This window comes from Myotis nattereri (genome assembly GCF_964212035.1).
Source record: "Myotis nattereri genome assembly, chromosome: 12".
Classification (NCBI taxonomy): domain Eukaryota; kingdom Metazoa; phylum Chordata; class Mammalia; order Chiroptera; family Vespertilionidae; genus Myotis; species Myotis nattereri.
In genome coordinates, this window is record NC_138087.1 from 21,708,092 (window position 1) to 21,725,270 (window position 17,179).

The 17,179-nt window shown below is 37.5% G+C and overlaps 1 protein-coding gene across 2 annotated transcripts in view; it reads right to left on the reverse strand.

Annotated features, from left to right (window-relative positions):
* Positions 1-17,179, reverse strand: part of FOCAD (focadhesin) — a 287,833-nt gene that overhangs the window by 83,271 nt on the left and 187,383 nt on the right. For both annotated transcript variants that reach the window (XM_081103496.1, XM_081103497.1), the window contains exons 20-21: positions 13,849-14,034; positions 7,417-7,538 (exon numbers count right to left, since the gene is read on the reverse strand). In XM_081103496.1, the coding sequence (XP_080959622.1) occupies positions 7,417-7,538; positions 13,849-14,034 (308 nt within the window). The remainder of the gene's footprint in view (positions 1-7,416; positions 7,539-13,848; positions 14,035-17,179) is intronic.

Consider the following 17,179-nt stretch of genomic DNA (forward strand, 5'->3'; position numbering starts at 1 on the left):
TTGCTATTGATTTCAAATCCCAGTCTCACCAAGCAAGGCATTCTTCATGCTCCCCAGGTACACGTATTATCGAAATAGTAATAGTATATGACTTCAGTTGCTACACAGACATGTGAATGCTGAGCCACGACATCTGGTCTGTGACAAACACACACACTCCTCCCATATTCCCAGGAGAAAAGCCATTTGTACTCACTGTTAGAGACCCTAAAGCCATCCAATGTCCCACTGCCTATATATAAGGAATAACAGGTTTCAATTTTCTGTCAACAGTAATCTTGTTTGCCCAAAATAATGTTCTGTTATTCCTCTCCCCTGACAAACAGTGATTGGAAAACAAGAAGGGGGGCTTGTAAAGGACACATTTTAAAGCAAAATGGCACCATTTTATTCTTTGTAGGTGTTTCTGGACATTTAAAACTCTCTCTCTCGTTCACCCCTTCCTCCCTCGTTCATTCTTTCCCATCAGTTTACCTTTCTTCCCCCCCCCCCCCCGCAACCCCATTAGGGTAAATCAGCTTGAAAGCTGACAATTCAATCACATCTCAAGCAATCATTTACTCCGTTATTTAATAGGAGGGGGGAAACCCAGTTACCATAACAACTCACATCACATGGTAATTATGGAGTCTCTAAAATACAGCAAACCACACTTTTCACAGTGTTTTCTAAGGGGAATGTATAATAAGCACAGACACTACTTCTCCCAATCATTATTCAGAATTTTCACCTAATTGTCTCATATTGCATGAATGGCTATACATGATGTTCTTCATAAGATAGATAGGGTTTTAAATAAATAAGAAACTGAAAGAAAAGGCAAACACACTCCTTATATTTCAAATAATGTGTTATATATCACATGTACTTTTGGGCACCTAGGAAAAAAATGTAAAGGAGGCAGAAGAAAAACAAAATTAATTTATAAGGTAAAAATAACCAAATGACAATCAATACAAAAGGGAATTTAGAAACAAAGATTTCATTCAGAGTAGTGCCACCAATAAGACCAGATAAGGTTCCCCTGAAGTAAAAATGAGAGAAGAACACACTGTCTAATGCTCACATAGAAATATGACTGGGTAGCAGCAGCAGGATCAGGACACTCTGCATGTGCCGGAAGATGGGAGAAATAATGAGGCAGGACTGGCATTCTCATCCAGGGACAAACCTGTATCACTCCATTTAGGGGAGTGTCATGTCAGAATTAGAAATGCCAATGGATGACAAGACAGGGAAGGAGTCTGTCATTCACCTTCAACTTCCTCATCAACAGCTGCCAAGTTAGTTTCCGGAAGAGAAGGGGCAGTTACAAATCATAACAGAAGGGGACAGCCCCTTGCGCTGGGACAAGCCCTGGAAGATCTGAAATGACCCCTGCTTGTCTCCTGGTCAAAGGAGCAAAGAGAGAGAGGACACTCAGTTTTAAAGAAATCTAAACAGGAGCGTGTGATGGTAGTCCCCCCTTATGTGCAGTTTTACTTTTTGAGGTTTTAGTTACCATAGTTAACTGCAGTCTGAAAACATTAAATGGAAAATTCTATAAATGATTCATAAGTTTTAAACTGAGCACCCTTCTAAGCAGTGCAATAAAACCTCACGCTTCCTGCTGCACCCCAGCCAGGATGTAAATCGTCCCTTTGTCCAGGCTCTTAGCAGCGGTCTCAGTTGTCAGCTGGACTGTTACAGTGTCACAATGCTTGTGTTCACGTGCCCCTCATAGTAGCCTCCACCATGTCATTATGCCTGCATCATTTGCCTCACTCCATCTCATTATGTAAAAATTGTATCAACTCACATCATTGCAAGAATAAGGGTGAATAGAGTACAATAGGGTATTTTGAGAGACAGATCATATTCATACAACTTTTATTAGAGTATATTGTTATAATCATTCTATTTTATTATTGTTGCTAATCTCTTACTGTGCTAACTTACAAATTAAACTTTATCATAGATAAGTATAGGAAAAAGCATAGTATATATATAGGGTTTAGTGCTCTCTGTGGTTTCAGGAGCTCCCGTGGGGCTCTTGGGACGTATCCCCCATTGATAAGGGAAGGCTACTGTATGCAGAACTGCTCCTGGTGGTCAGATCAAACCCTATCAGATTTGGATCAATCTGTGTAGCTTCGAAAAGAAACACGGGAGAGTTTCACATCAAGAAAAGTCAATGAGCCGAAACCGGTTTGGCTCAGTGGATAGAGCGTCAGCCTGCGGACTGAGAGGTCCCGGGTTCGATTCCGGTCAAGGGCATGTACCTGGGTTGCGGGCACATCCCCAGTGGGGGATGTGCAGGAGGCAGCTGATCGATGTTTCTCTCTCATCGATGTTTCTAACTCTCTCTATCTCTCTCCCTTCCTCTCTGTGAAAAATCAATAAAATATATTAAAAAAAAAAAAAAAAAAAAAAAAGAAAAGTCAATGAAAAAATGAATTTCCCCCTCAAAAGAACAGGATATAACATTTTCCAAAAGAATTCATCACAGATTACTTTAATTAGCTAGTTCTCCATGACACTGAAAATTACTTAATTTAACTAACATAGTTATTGAGAAATATTGACAATTAAATAAAGCGAAACACACTTCAAAATATGAAGAGCATATTTCTTGAACATACAAAACAAAGTTCTGTTACCCATTTGTTCACTCATTCACCCACCAAGAGCTATAGGCATTAAGAAGGCTACAGAATATCCTATAGCAGTGGTTCTCAACCTTCTGGCCCCTTAAATACAGTTCCTCATGTTGTGACCCCAACCATAAAATACTTTTGTTGCTACTTCATAACTGTAATTTTGCTACTGTTATGAATCGTCATGTAAATATCTGATATGCAGGATGGCCTTAGGCGACCCCTGTGGAAGGGTTGTTCGACCGCCAAAGGGGTCACGACCCATAGGTTGAGAACCGCTGTCCTATAGGAATATGTAATCTTTGGCAAGGAGGAGAGGCTAAACCATATAAATGAATAATAACACAAAACAGTACTTAAGAGCTTGTTCAAATGACAATGTCTTTTCCTAGTAAGACTTCAACAATTATCAGATTCACCACCAATTTAATAACATTTCTGGGGAAAGGAAGCTATGCCACTAAATGCACATATAAAACACAACACATGCAACAAACATTTATGAAGTGTCTACCATGTCACACCAATACCAGCACGGAGCTACATGTGACCAAAAAAATACCTCCCTGATTTTATGAGCTTTACGCTTTAAAAGAGCAGACAGACACTAATTGTCGTATATGGTGGGCCACCCAAATCCTCTTTCAGGACTAGGAGGGATGGTGGATAGATGGATAGATATGGATGGACTGGTGATAGATAGATAAAATAAATGCATGCTCTCATATATTAAATAAATTAAATTTGTAGTCACAAACATTCCTAAAGAAATCTCTAAGTCTAGATGGTTTCACTGGAATATTCTACCAAACATTAACAGAATTATTTATTCGGATAGCATTACCCTGACAACACACCAAACAAAGATATTTCACGGATACTATACAACAATATACCTCATGAGCATAAATTCAAAAATTCCTAACAAAATTTTGTTAGCAAATCAAATTCAGCAATGCATACGTAGGATAATATATATGATCAAGTGGCGTTTATCCCAGCAATGCAGGTTTGGTTCACAATAGAAAAATCTACCAAAATAATTCCTCATATTAACAAACTAAAAAAGTATACAATCATATCAAAAGATGTGAAAAAAAAACATTTTATAAAACTCCCATCCATTTGTGAGGGGGCCGGGAACCAACGCCCAGCAATTTAGGAATACAAGGAAAGTCTGTCCACCCAATAAAGAATATCGACAAAAACTCTGTACTAACACCATGTTTAATGTTCAGACACTAATTGCTTTCACCCAAAGACTGTGCACAAAAAAGTCTTCTCACACTACTCCTATTCAGCATGGTACTGGAAGGCCCTACACAGATCAATTAGGAAAAAAAAAAAAAAGAAAGAAAGAAGAAATACAAATCAAAAAGAAATTAAGACCATCTCTATTCACAGGCATTATTACAATGTATAACAAAAAGAACCTACAAAAAAACTACAAGACTACATAAGTGACTTTAGTAAAGTCATAGAAAAGTATCAATTATATGTTTATACACTAGTAGTAAGCAGTCAGAAATTAACACAAAAAAGTCGAATTGCATTAGCACCAAAATACTTAGGATATGCAATATTTATAAAATTTATCAAAATATGTGCAAGATTTGTAACAAGATAACTGACCTGAAATAATCAAAAGACGTATCTTGTGCATGGTTTGAAAGACTCGGTATTGTTAAGACGTCAGTTTGAGAGAGCCCAAATAGATCTACAGATTCAAGGCATTTCCAATCAAAACTGCAGCAGGGATTTTTGTGGTTTCTCAAAGCTGATTTAAAATTTATATGGGAAAGCAAAGGGCCTAAGTCAAATTTAAAAGCAAAACAAAATAACTGCAAGAGTCACATTAGTTGATTTCAAGATTTATTATAAAGCAATAGTAATTAACTTGTGTGGTCTTGATGATACTATACACACATAGATCAATGGAATAGATTGAGTACAGATATAACCCACATATCTATGGACAAATGATTACTGACAAAGGTGCCGAGATGAAGGATGGCATATTCAACAAATGTAACTCAGACCTTAGGAAAAATTAACTCAAGTAGATCATAGGCGAAGATGTAAACCTTAAGTTATAAAACTTCTACAAGAAAATATAGGAGATCAGCAAGTGATTAATGGATAAAATATCTATAGCATATTCACATAATGAAATATTATTCAGCCATACAAGATATGAAGTACTGATACATGCAACAGTATATATGAAACTTGAAAGCATTATGCTAAGTAAAAAAAAAAAGACAAAAAAGACCACATGTTGTATAATTCCATTTATATGAAATGTCAAAAACAGGTAGATCTATAGAGACAGAAAGTGGATGAGTGGTTGCTACAGGCTGGAAATTGAGGAAAATGGAGAATGACCACTAATGGGTACAGAGTTTCTTTTTGGTGTGTTGAAAATATCTATAATTGATTGTGGTGATAACTATAAATATATTGAAACCACTGAACTGTACACTTTAAATAGGTATATTTTATGGTACATATGAGTCATACCTCAATTTTTTAAAATAAAAAAATATAATAGAAAAAAGAAAATCTTTGAGACTTTGGGTTAGACAAATAACAAGAACCATAAAAAACAAAACAAAAAAACCAAAAACTTGATAAACTGGAATTCTTCAAAACTAAAAATCTGCTCACCAAAAGACACTGTTAAGCAAATAAAAAAAACAAGTTACAGATTAGGTAAAAAACATGTGCAAAACACATTTCTAATAAGTTATACCCAGAAAATATAAAAAAAAAATACCTGATTAAAGATGGGTAAGAATTAAGACACCCCAGGAGGAATAGGTATGCATGACAAATATATGAAAAAATCAGACACTAAAGTCATTAGTCACTAAGGAATAATCAATAGTCATGAAGGAAACACAAAAGGGAAACCACTACCCACATATCCTGTATGAGAATGTTTATAGCAGCTTTAGTCATAACTACCCCAAACTGGAAACAACCCAAAGATCCATCAATGGATGAATTAATTACTGAATCCAGTAAACACATTGAAACATTCATGACAGTTTTGTTTTTTGTTTTTTAATAAAAAGACTCAGCATAAAGTAGCAGTGGAAAGCAAAGCAGAGTTTGAAGAAACTTAGGCTAGAAAACCATCACATGGACTGCAGCAATAAAAGGGCCAGAAGCAAGAAGAGTTAGGAAATACCAGGGGCATCTTGGAAAGACCCAAAGGTGTTTTTACTAGTAAATGCTCTCTGCTGAACTTGGGAGGGTACGCGGCAGTTTAAGGACCATGGAGTGATTTGGTTTGGGTTCCATTTCCAGGCTCCTCTCCTTACTAGCTCCATGGTTTCTAGCACAGTAACAGCACCAATCTCACAGTGTTGATGTAGATATTAAATGAATTCATATATTATAGCAATTTTTAAAGTGCCTGAGCTGGTTACTACCTATTATTATTTCACATTCGCACTTTTTCTTGTTTCTGTTCAGATTTTAAAATCAGCTGTCCAGTAATATTCAATACTTTTATTATCCTTCAAATTACTAAGTGCACAGCTTAAAAACACAAAAAGGTACCAAATTTCTCCCATCTCCACACCCACTAAGATGCTAGGGAAAACATATCCAGAAATCACCTGTTTTTCCCTCTTTCATAACATTAAACTTTTCTTCTTCCTAGAGAAACACTGCTCTTCCTAGATCTTTCTTCCCTCCTTAGTTAAATGAAGACACGATATTAGACAAATATGGTTCTGAACCAAATAGTCACAGAATTCTAAGTGGCATAAAATAAAGATGGGTCTTTAAAAACCACTTTTGCTAACTGGTGGTCACTGGTATACACTCAGAATATAATCAAACCAAATTAATGTTACCAAGATTTATAAATTGTGCATCAATATAAGATTTAATACAAACATAGTGTAGAAGCCCTAACTATTTTTACATAATCTCCATTAACTTTTTTATTTATTTATCTTTATTGTTGAAAGTGTTACTGATATCCCTATTCTTCCCCATTGACCCCCTCCACCCCGCTCCTAAGCCCCCACTAACTTTTTATAAAATAATTTGGCTTTATTTATAGTTGCTATATAAATTACATCTATATTAGATAATCGTCTTTGCTGTGATATTTTGTTATTCATTCATGTCTTTTCATTTATATACACTTGAATGAGCACTGCCAGAAAAAAATAAAAAACAACAACACACCACACATCTCACAAGTACTTCCCAGCTTCCCACTTCCCTCAGGTGTTGCTATAATTTGTAATGATCTGGTTTCATGCAAATCACGTAATGACATCAGATAGCTTTATTTAAAAAAGGTAGCCTAAAAGTAAACTAAACACTAAAACCAAAGCTGTTGTTTTTTAACCTAAACATGTTTATTTACTTTTAATTCCCTGACCTTCAAAAATATAAATACTGGTGGCCTACATAATTGCAAAAGATTAGAATAAACACACCAGATAATTTCTTTGAATAAGAAGTTAGTTTTTATTCTTTACAATGGACGTTAAACATTGATGAAATAAGTCAAATTCCTAGGTTCTTTTCTCAAATTTTAGGTTAAGCCCTAGGGGAAGCAGGCCAGTTTCTCTCAGAAACATATCAAAATGTTTTAGAGAGTCAGCTATTTTGCTTACCTTTAAAAACAACTTAATTATGATAAAGAGAAAAATTATTTCTAAATAGACACAAAATCTCACGAGCATAAAGTAAGGAGGAAAATCCCAAAACAAACAGGGAAGAAGATCCTCTTAGGGTGTGGGCAGGCACCTACCTCATGCACCAGAGCAAGTGAGGTCTGCTTGAAACTTCGCCCTCTACTGGCCATCAGTCGATTCAAAGGTTTGCCATCTTTACTCTGATACATTGAAACATCGTAACAAAACAACATACCCCCTTAAAGAAAACATAAAAGCATTTCTTATGAAAAAACTTTATCAGATTCACAGTAATCAATATTTAATCAATCTGGATCTAGATATTTATGAATTAAAAGAATGTGCTAAGCAAATTATATTTGGCTATTGGTGTCTAAGGAAAGAAAAAAATAGCCAAACCAATTTAGCTCAGTGGATGGAGCGTTGGCCTGCGGACTGAAGGGTCCCAGGTACGATTCTGGTCAAGGGCATGTGCCTTGGTTGCGGGCGCATCCCTAGTGGGGGGTGTGCAGGAGGCAGCTGGTCGATGTTTCTCTCTCATTGATGTTTCTGGCTCTCTGTCCCTCTCCCTTCCTCTCTGTGAAAATCAATAAAGTATATTAAAAAAAAAAAAACAGAAAAAAAATTCATAAAAAAATAGAAGATATAAAAGTTATAAACTATCACTTATTTACAAGCTTTATTCATTTGTAAATAAGTGAATAAATTTGCAATTCATGACACTTTAAATTTTATAAACTGTTACTTAAGAGATTCTATTAAGCTTTAAAAAATAAATTCCAATTAAAGAGAAGTGCTTGCACATATCATTTCTGAATCCTGATAAAACCTGGGTTCCTTAGTTTATACCTACAAGTGGACAAGTTTTTCCTCATACCTGCACTCACGTACATTCATTCTCCCCTTTCCCCTCCAGTCTCCTCTCACCCTTCTCTGACCACTCCTTCCCACTCTTGTCAACCAAGTTCTCAAAACTGAGCTTCCAGCTCCCGCTGGCCCCAGTGTCAATGGAAATGCAAGGGCAGGCAGCCAAGTGCTAGAGTGAGCGAGGGTAGTCTTGGAAACTACCTGGGTAATTCTGAGCCAATGAAAAGACACATTCAAGGGGTAAGGTAATTTAAAACAGAGATCGTTACATTTTTAAACATCTCTTTTTGAAGTATGGTACACATAGAGAAAAGTGCACATGTAATAGGCATACAGAGCTCAATGAATTTTCACAAACTGAACAAACAAGTCTGACCATCACCCAGATCAAGAAACAAAACACTGTTAATACCCCAGAAGCCTTTCCCCATGTCTGCTCCCAGTCACATGCACTCCTGTCCCAAAGGTAGCAACCTTCTAGTACCCACTTTGCCTACTTCACTACTTTATGTTAATAGAATTAGACTGTAAAATGGCTTTTTAAAAATCTGGCTTCTTTCACTCAATATAGTCATTGCAATAATCATTCACAGTTATTGGCAGTCACTGCTGAATAATACTCCATCATGTGAACGTACCACGATTTATTTATTCATTTTACTGTCAACAGGCATTTAGATGGCTTCCAAGTTTAGGGCTACTCAAATAGTGCTGCTATGCACATTACAGTGTGTGTCTCCTAATGACTTCATTCGGGTCTGTCCCTAAGAATGAAATAGCTGGGTAACAGTGTAAATGATTTCAATACAAGTTTTCCAAAGTGGTTGTACTAACATGTAACCATTGCTCCACATATTTGCCAATTCTTTGTATTTTCCATCTCTTTTTCATTTTAGCCAATCTGTTAAATATGTGGTGGTATCTTATTGAGGTTTTAATTTGTATCTCTCTGATGACTATGTTGATTGTTTACTCATATGTTCATTGAACATTTAAATACTCTCATTTTATTTATTTTATTTTATTTTTTTTAATATATTTTTTTAATATATATATTTTATTGATTTTTTACAGAGAGGAAGGGAGAGAGATAGAGAGTTAGAAACATCGATGAGAGAGAAACATCGATCAGCTGTCTCCTGCACATCTCCTACTGGGGATATGCCCGCAACCCAGGTACATGCCCTTGACCGGAATCGAACCTGGGACCTTTCAGTCCTCAGGCCGACGCTCTATCCACTGAGCCAAACCGGTTTCGGCCAAATACTCTCATTTTAAAGGGTGTGTTCAATTCTTTTTACTGTTTTCTGATTGTCTTTTTCTTATTAATTTGCAAAAATTCATTATATTTTATTAATTTGCAAAAATTCATTATATTTTATTAATATGCAAAAATTCATTATATATGCTAGATATGAGCTCTACATCAGACACATGTATAATACTCTCTTGCATTTTGTGGCTTGTCTTTTCACTCTCTTCAAGGTATATTTTGATTAACACATGTCCCTGATTTTAATATAATTTGTCACTATTTTTATAACAGGAGTTTTTCATTATAGAACCATTTGTGATAAAGACCCCTTTTCTCCACAGCTCTACAGTGCCACCTTTGTAATAAATCTGTGGCCCTATTATGTGGGTCTGCAATAGTCTTCCACTGGCCCGTTTGTCTATCCTTGCACCAACCCCACACTGTCAATTATTGTGGTTTCATAAAAAGTCTTGACATGTGGTAATGTAAATCCTCCTACTTTGTTTTGATTCTCCAAGATTACCTTGGCTATCTGTTCATTTTCACACAAATTTTAGAATCTACTTGTCAGTTTCAAAGAAAAACAACAACCACCTATCGGGATACTGATTTGGATTGGGTTGAATCCACATATCAATTTAAAGAAAATTGACATTTTTACAACACAGCCTTCAAGTCCATAGATATTGTATATCATTCCATTTGTTAGAATTTTTAAAATTTTTCTTCATAATGTCTGTAGCTTCCAGCATAAGGGTTTTACATACTTTTTGATAAATTTACTTTGGGTAAGCAATATTTTTTGATGCTACTGTAAATGATAGTGTTTTCAAATTTTATTTATTTTTTGTTATGGTATATAAAATATATCACTGATTTTTTGGGGCATTTTCTTAGTGACTTTTATTTCTTTAATTTTTAAAAACCTTTTTCAATTATCACTGATTTTTAATATGTTGACTTTTGTATATATGCATTAATCTTGCTGAATTCATTTATCAACCCTAATATGTAGATAAATTTGAATTTTCTATGTATATAATCATGTCATCTGCACATAATGACTATTTTATTTCTTCCTTTCTAACCCTTATTGCCTTTCTTCTTCTTCTTCTTTTTTTTTGGCTTATCACACTAGCTATGCCCTCCATTACAATACTGAACAACAGTGATGCTAATAAACATCCATATCTTTTCCCCAATCTCAGTATCTGAGTACTAAGTACGACAATGGAACTGTAGATGTTTTTCATCAGAATAAAAAAAGTTCTCTTCTATTCAAAGTTTAATATGAATCTTTTTTTAAAAATCATGAATAGAAGGTAAATTTTCAAAGATATTTTCTGTATCTATTGCTATAATTTAAATATTGCTCTCCCTTTTTCTATTAATATAATGACTTATAGTTTTAAATAGTAAATTGACCCCATTTAATTGTTATGTATTATCTTTTGTATCTATTGCTGAGTTCAATTTTCTTTTTTTTCTTTTTTTGTAACTATGTTCAAAGAAAAGATTGGTTTGTAATATTCCCTCTTGTACTTGTCAGATTTTGGTATAAAAAGTATGCCAATCTCATAGTTTTTGTTTTTTTTCTCCTATTCTCTGTTAGAGTTCATTGAATACAAATATCATTGCTATTGCTCCCTTAATTTTGGGGAGGAATTCACCAAGGATGCCATGTGCTCCATGGTTTTTATTCAGTACCAGTGGGAAGGTTGTTAGAGGTTCAATTTCTTTAATACATTATCAAACTATTCATACAGTCTATTTATCCTCCTGTCCGTTTTGTAAAGATTTATATTTTGATAAATTTCCACACCTTATCTAAACTGCGAAATTTACTGGCTAAGGTTCTTTATAAATTCTTTATCTTTTTGAATGCTATAGGCTCTGAAGTGGTATCTCCTTTGTTATTCCTGATAACAATATTTCTCTAATTTATTATCCAAACTTACACTGACTTTATCATTTTGTTAAGCTTTTCAAAGAACCAACTTTGGCTTTGCTCATTGTCTTTAATTTATGTTTTCTAATTCATTAGTTTTTATTCTTCTTATTACTTCTTCTTTCCTTTCATTACATTTAATTTTTTGTTCTTTTCAAAGCTTCTTGAGATAGAAGCTTCAGTCATTATTTTCCTTTTTTGTTTTCTAATATATTCACTGAAAGTATAAATTTCCTTCTAACACTGTTTTAGCAGTTGGGATATGGCTTATTTTCATTATCATTCAGTTTAAAATATTTCCTGATTTCCATTTTGATATTTAGTTTAATCCTTGGATTATTTCTCAGTGTCCTGTTCAATTTCTAGGCTACTGGAGACATCCTAGTTAGTTATTTTTGGGGTGTTTATTTTTTAGCTTAGTTCCATTGTCATCAGAGGACAGACTCTTAATGACTTCAGTATTTTAAAATTTTTTGATGCTTATGGTTTGCCATATGGTCAGTTTGGTAAGTTTCCCATGTACTGTTGAAAAGCATAGGAATTCTATCGCTGTTCTTTGTCAATTAAGTCAAGTTTGTTGACAGTGTTGTTCAGATAGTTTGTAAACTTATACAGTTTATTTGTCTACTTATTCATCAAGCTATTGAAAACTATGTTTTAAAGTTCCCATCTTTACTGCAGGCCTATTTCATCTTTTAGTTCTGCTAATTTTTATCATATATCTTGAAGCTATGCTATTTTGTGTGCACTGACTAGGATAGTGACATTTTCTTAATAGGGTGACTTCGTTATCTCCGTGAAATGTCCCCTTCATTTCTAGCTTCTTCCTTTTTCATATGTCTAGTAATTCTTCACTGTATACTGGACAGTAAATAAAAGAACCACAGAGCCCTAACCAGTTTGGCTCAGTGGGTAGAGCATTGGCCTGCAGACCCAAGGGTCCCAGGTTCGATTCTGGTCAAGGGCATGTATCTTGGTTGCGGGCACATCCCCAGTAGGGAGTGTGTAGGAGGCAGCTGATCGATGTTTCTCTCTCATCGATGTTTCTAACGCTCTATCCCTCTCCCTTCCTCTCTGTAAAAGAATCAATAAAAATATATATTTTTAAAAAAAGAACCACAGAAATTTTAGTCTAAATGATGCTAACCTCCTCTTCCCTGTTAAGCAGATAGGGAAGCACTGATCTCCTCAACCAAATCGGGGACTGGACTGGGTTAGACATAACTACAGCTCTGGTGGATCCCAGCCCATGTCTGGCTCAGCCTGTTCCGAGGGCAGGACTCCCCATGACTTCCCACTGACAGCCTAAAGGGACTCCTCAGTATGGAATAACTGTGAGAGAGCCAGGTCTGTCCTCAGGTTTCCGGCTCACCTCTAACTCTCCCATCCCTTCAAGCTCCAAATTTGGGCAAATGTCATTCTGAAGGGAGAAACGGGCTGTGTGTTTGAGATTCCTCAAGTCTCCCGTTCTGTCACTCAGGCACCACACAGATGTCAAGGTCTCTGCTGGTTTCTCCGCCTCCTGCACCAGCCTGAAGTCCCGCCCCCAGCCCAGCCCAGGCCAGGCCAGGCAATGCACTCGGGTGAAAAGCGCTGCCCCTCATCAGGGCCAATTCCCTGCTCCTGTGCTTTGTTTCAGACCCACTCTCCTAGCTGGTCCTTGTCTCCTGAGCACAAGACGGAAGGAGATTTCACTTGGCCTTCCCGAAGCATCAGCCTACTTCTTTAGCTTTCAGTGCAAACTCAAAATTCAGCAAAAATCTTCTGAGGAAAACCTCCAATTTGTCTCCTATATTAGTCAGAGTCTTCAGCAAAACAGAATAAGAAATCTACACCCGAGAGCTGGAGAACCAGGGAAGCCAGAGGAATAATTCAGCCCAAGTCCCAAAGTCTGAGAACCAGGGGTGCCAACGTCCAGGGGCAGGAGATGGATGCACCCGTTCAAGCAAAGAGCAGATTCACTCTCCCGTGGTTTCCTGTTCCATTGGGGCCCGGACACCCTGGTGATCTTTACTCAGTTTACTGACTCAAAGCTAACCTCTTCTGAGCACACTCACAGACACACCCAAAATGTTTCAGCAGCTATCCGGCATCTCTTAGCCCCATCAAGGCACATAAAATTAACCAGCACAGCGCCTTCATCCAGGGGAACCACTAAGAGCTCCACTGTTTCTCTAGCTTCCTTCCTGGCCAACCCCCAATCCTAGCTCACAACCAGAGTCTGGCTACCCTCCTTGGGGATGAGGACAACCCTAAAATGTTCTCCTATTCTGGATTTTTTTTGTCTATCTATCCATCTTTGCTTCTATAGTTCTCCGGTGCCTTTAAAATGTGATTGCTTCTTGCCATTTATCCAGCTGGGCCTACATGTCAGCAGCAGCAGCAATGCCCTTCCATGCCCTACTCCGGCCTGCCTGGAAACGGGAGTTAAAACAATGCATTAAAAACTCGTACCTGGATACTATGTACTGTGCTCACCTGCAAGGCCAGGTTTCAAACCTGGTTGCTTGTTTGTTTCATACATTTTCAATATAAAATTGGGGATTCCTGCTACAGTCTTTCCTTGGTCTGAGCGAGCACCTCCTTTTAATGCCAAGTGATATACCCCACGGGGCATATTCACCATTTCTTGCTTCACAAGCGATGTAAAAAATTCCTCCAATGCTGAAAGAGATAAAAGGAAATTAAAAGTAGAGCATTACAGTATGCTAGAAGAGAAACACTCATTCTTTTAAAAAAAATCTTTATTGTTGAGACTATTACAGATGCTGCCCCCATTTTCCCCCTTTGCCCTCCATTCCCCCCCTCCCCCCAACCGGCTCCCACCCCATCCCAGGCCTTCACCACCCTATGGTCTGTGTCCATGGGCAATGTAAATATGCATATAAATTCTTTGTTTAATCTCTTCCGGCCCCTACCTTTCCTCTGAGATTCACCAGTCTGTTCCATGTTTCTGGTTCTATTTTATTCATCAGTTTATTGTGTTCGTTAGATTCCACAGGTAAGTGAAATCATGTCTTAACTCACACCCACCACCACCAGCACAGCAGCAGTAACTTAGCCTATTTCAGGCCAAACTTCACAAAGTAAAAAGAGGACTCTTGATTCCCATCCTTTTTTATTCTTCCCCAAGTCAGACCAGGGCACCCAGTTGCTAAAGCTTAAAAACTTAGTCATTCTTGACTTTTTTCTTTCCCACACTCCTTATATGTACTCCACCAGCAAGTCCTTCTACATCAAACTTCTAAAATATATCCCAAATCCACCCATTTTCACTGCTACTTGCCCAGTCATTATCTTCTCTCTTCCTCATCTGGACTAATTTAAAAACGGATTTCTTGGTTTCTACCCCTACAAACCATCATCTATCCAAGCTAGAATGTGTGTCATCCCCTCCCTAACATCTTCCAATGGTTTTTCACTGCGCTTAGAATAACATCAAAAGCGCTGATATTATCAGAAGTTTAATCATCTGTAGCAATATCAGTACAATTATTAAAAAGCAAAATATTGGTTCACTATTTCTTTGCTTGTGGTCCTAATTAAGCCCAAGATCTTTATGCTTGACATGTTTACTTATTATAAGGTAACACAGAAATGTGGGATCAAAAGACAATAGATACCTAAACAAAATACTTGATAAGACTGCAGGTTTGTATGCAAGTGTTATTTTCCTAAGAACCACTAGAGGTTGCCCAATGCAGAAACAAACACATTTAAACTAAACAAATCATATGGGAAACAAAAAAGGAGACTCCTGCAGGTGCCTCTTATTATAGGGACAAGAAGCAAGGATCCACCCAATAAAACTGGAATCTCACTCTGAATAGATCTAAAAGTCTTCTTTAAAAGACATGATTAAATTAAAGGGAAAGTGCTCACTGGCGCATCTATTATGTGCCTGGCTCTGTCAATGCTAGATACTTCAAGATGCAGCCAAATTTCTCCAGTCAAAGCCCAGGGAACACTGTATGGGATACTTTCCATTTACCCCTCCAGACCCATCCTCCACCCTCTCAGCCTGCTCTGTGCCCTGGAAGAATGACCTTTAACAACTGCATCACCAGGCTCCCTTGTTCTCTGGCAGCCAATGGGAAACACTGGCAGGAGGTCACAGGGTGGAAACACTGTGAGGTCAGGCATGTATCCCCCAGACACCCACCTACAGGACGGCTACCGGTTGCCTGCATGCCTCTTACGAAGGCCTGGCTCCCCTACTTATGACTCTCACTCTCCTAACTGCTACCTCCCCTTACACCTTCTAGCTAAGGGACATCATCCCACGCTGGGATGATTCACCGTTGCTTGTGATTTTCCTTTAACCTTGATAACATAACTGTAAATAGTCTCTATTAAACTCTCGGTTGCTCCATCTGAATGTGACTTTCCTGTCAAGACCCTAATCAATACATCATCGAAATGACAGGGACGAGGAACATCCAACTGCAGGCCATATACCCCAATACCTGCATTCACATGCATGTGCATGACCGCTTCAAGCTAGATGAGTGTGAGCACAGCTGTTCAGAATGAAGCCAGGATCATCGTGTATGAGGACACTAGTGCTATGATGAGAGGAGTTATTTCATGCTTTCCCTGAAGGGTCCTCTTCTGGCAAAGCTGATACATGTCAAGAGATAAGTACACATGTGCAATAGACTAACCCGGGAATGGAAATTTTTCTACTTGGCAAGCTCTTCAGAGGACTAAGGATTCTAAAATTAACTCCAGCCCTGAGAATAGTGTAAATGAAGGCATGACTGCAATTGATATAAAAAGCACCGTCCTCCCCAGCCACTGAGCTAGCAGCTAGGATGTTTTCCATTGTCATAGCGTTTTGCCCTGTCTTTGACCAGGTGAGAATTTGAAAAGAGCTGAAAAGCTGTAAGTTGCAGTGTTAGATATAAAATTTTAAAACAACCCAAATGTCTTTCAACAGGTGAGTGGATAAACAAACTGTAGTACATCCTACAATGAAATACTACTCAGTAATAAAAAAGAACAATTCAGACAGGCAAGTGTTTGGATGGATTCAAAAACAGGCTGAGGAAAAAAAAAAAAAAAAGCTAATCCCAAAAGTTTATATAATGTATGAAAAAACCTGGTAAAATCTGAAAGGTCTATAGTTATTAATATCATACCAATGTGAAATTCCTGGTTTTAATAATGAACTAAGGCTTTGTGGGCTTTTAGCAATTGGGAGCAGGTGGGTAAAAGTACACAGAAACTTTCTAAACTGTTTTTGTGACTTCTTGTAAGTCTAAAATTATTTCAAAAAATTTGATACCATAACACCCCTATTAAAATAATGCAAATTACTGAGTTTACTCTGCAATTGAATTTGTGTTTACTTGAAAGTAAGAGGAGAAAAGGGCCAGGATTCACTTACTCAGTGTGATCTGGCTTTCCGCCTACTTACTGCACCCAGAGACCTAATATGGATCATCCCCCCTGGACCCTCCAGGGCATACACTCCTTTGGCTGGTGCTCTTTCCTGGGTGTCTTGTTTGCTTTTTGAGTAATCCCAGGAAGAGTGAGGCACAGAACAATGAAGAACCCTGCCATGCTGACATGGCTCGCCAGATGCAGGCAGCCTCTAGATTACCCACCTGATTCTAAGTACTGAATTTTCTCAAGTAGATACAATTGTTGATCTCAAGTCTTCCCCTTCTTTCTCAATGAAAGGCACTAACAATAACCAAGGACAAAGCACGCAGAGGAGCCACTTCATGGCCACCACCGACTGGGAGGTCAGACACAACAGCACCGCTTGGCAACCAATGTCTTCCCCCTTCTCCCACCACAAGCC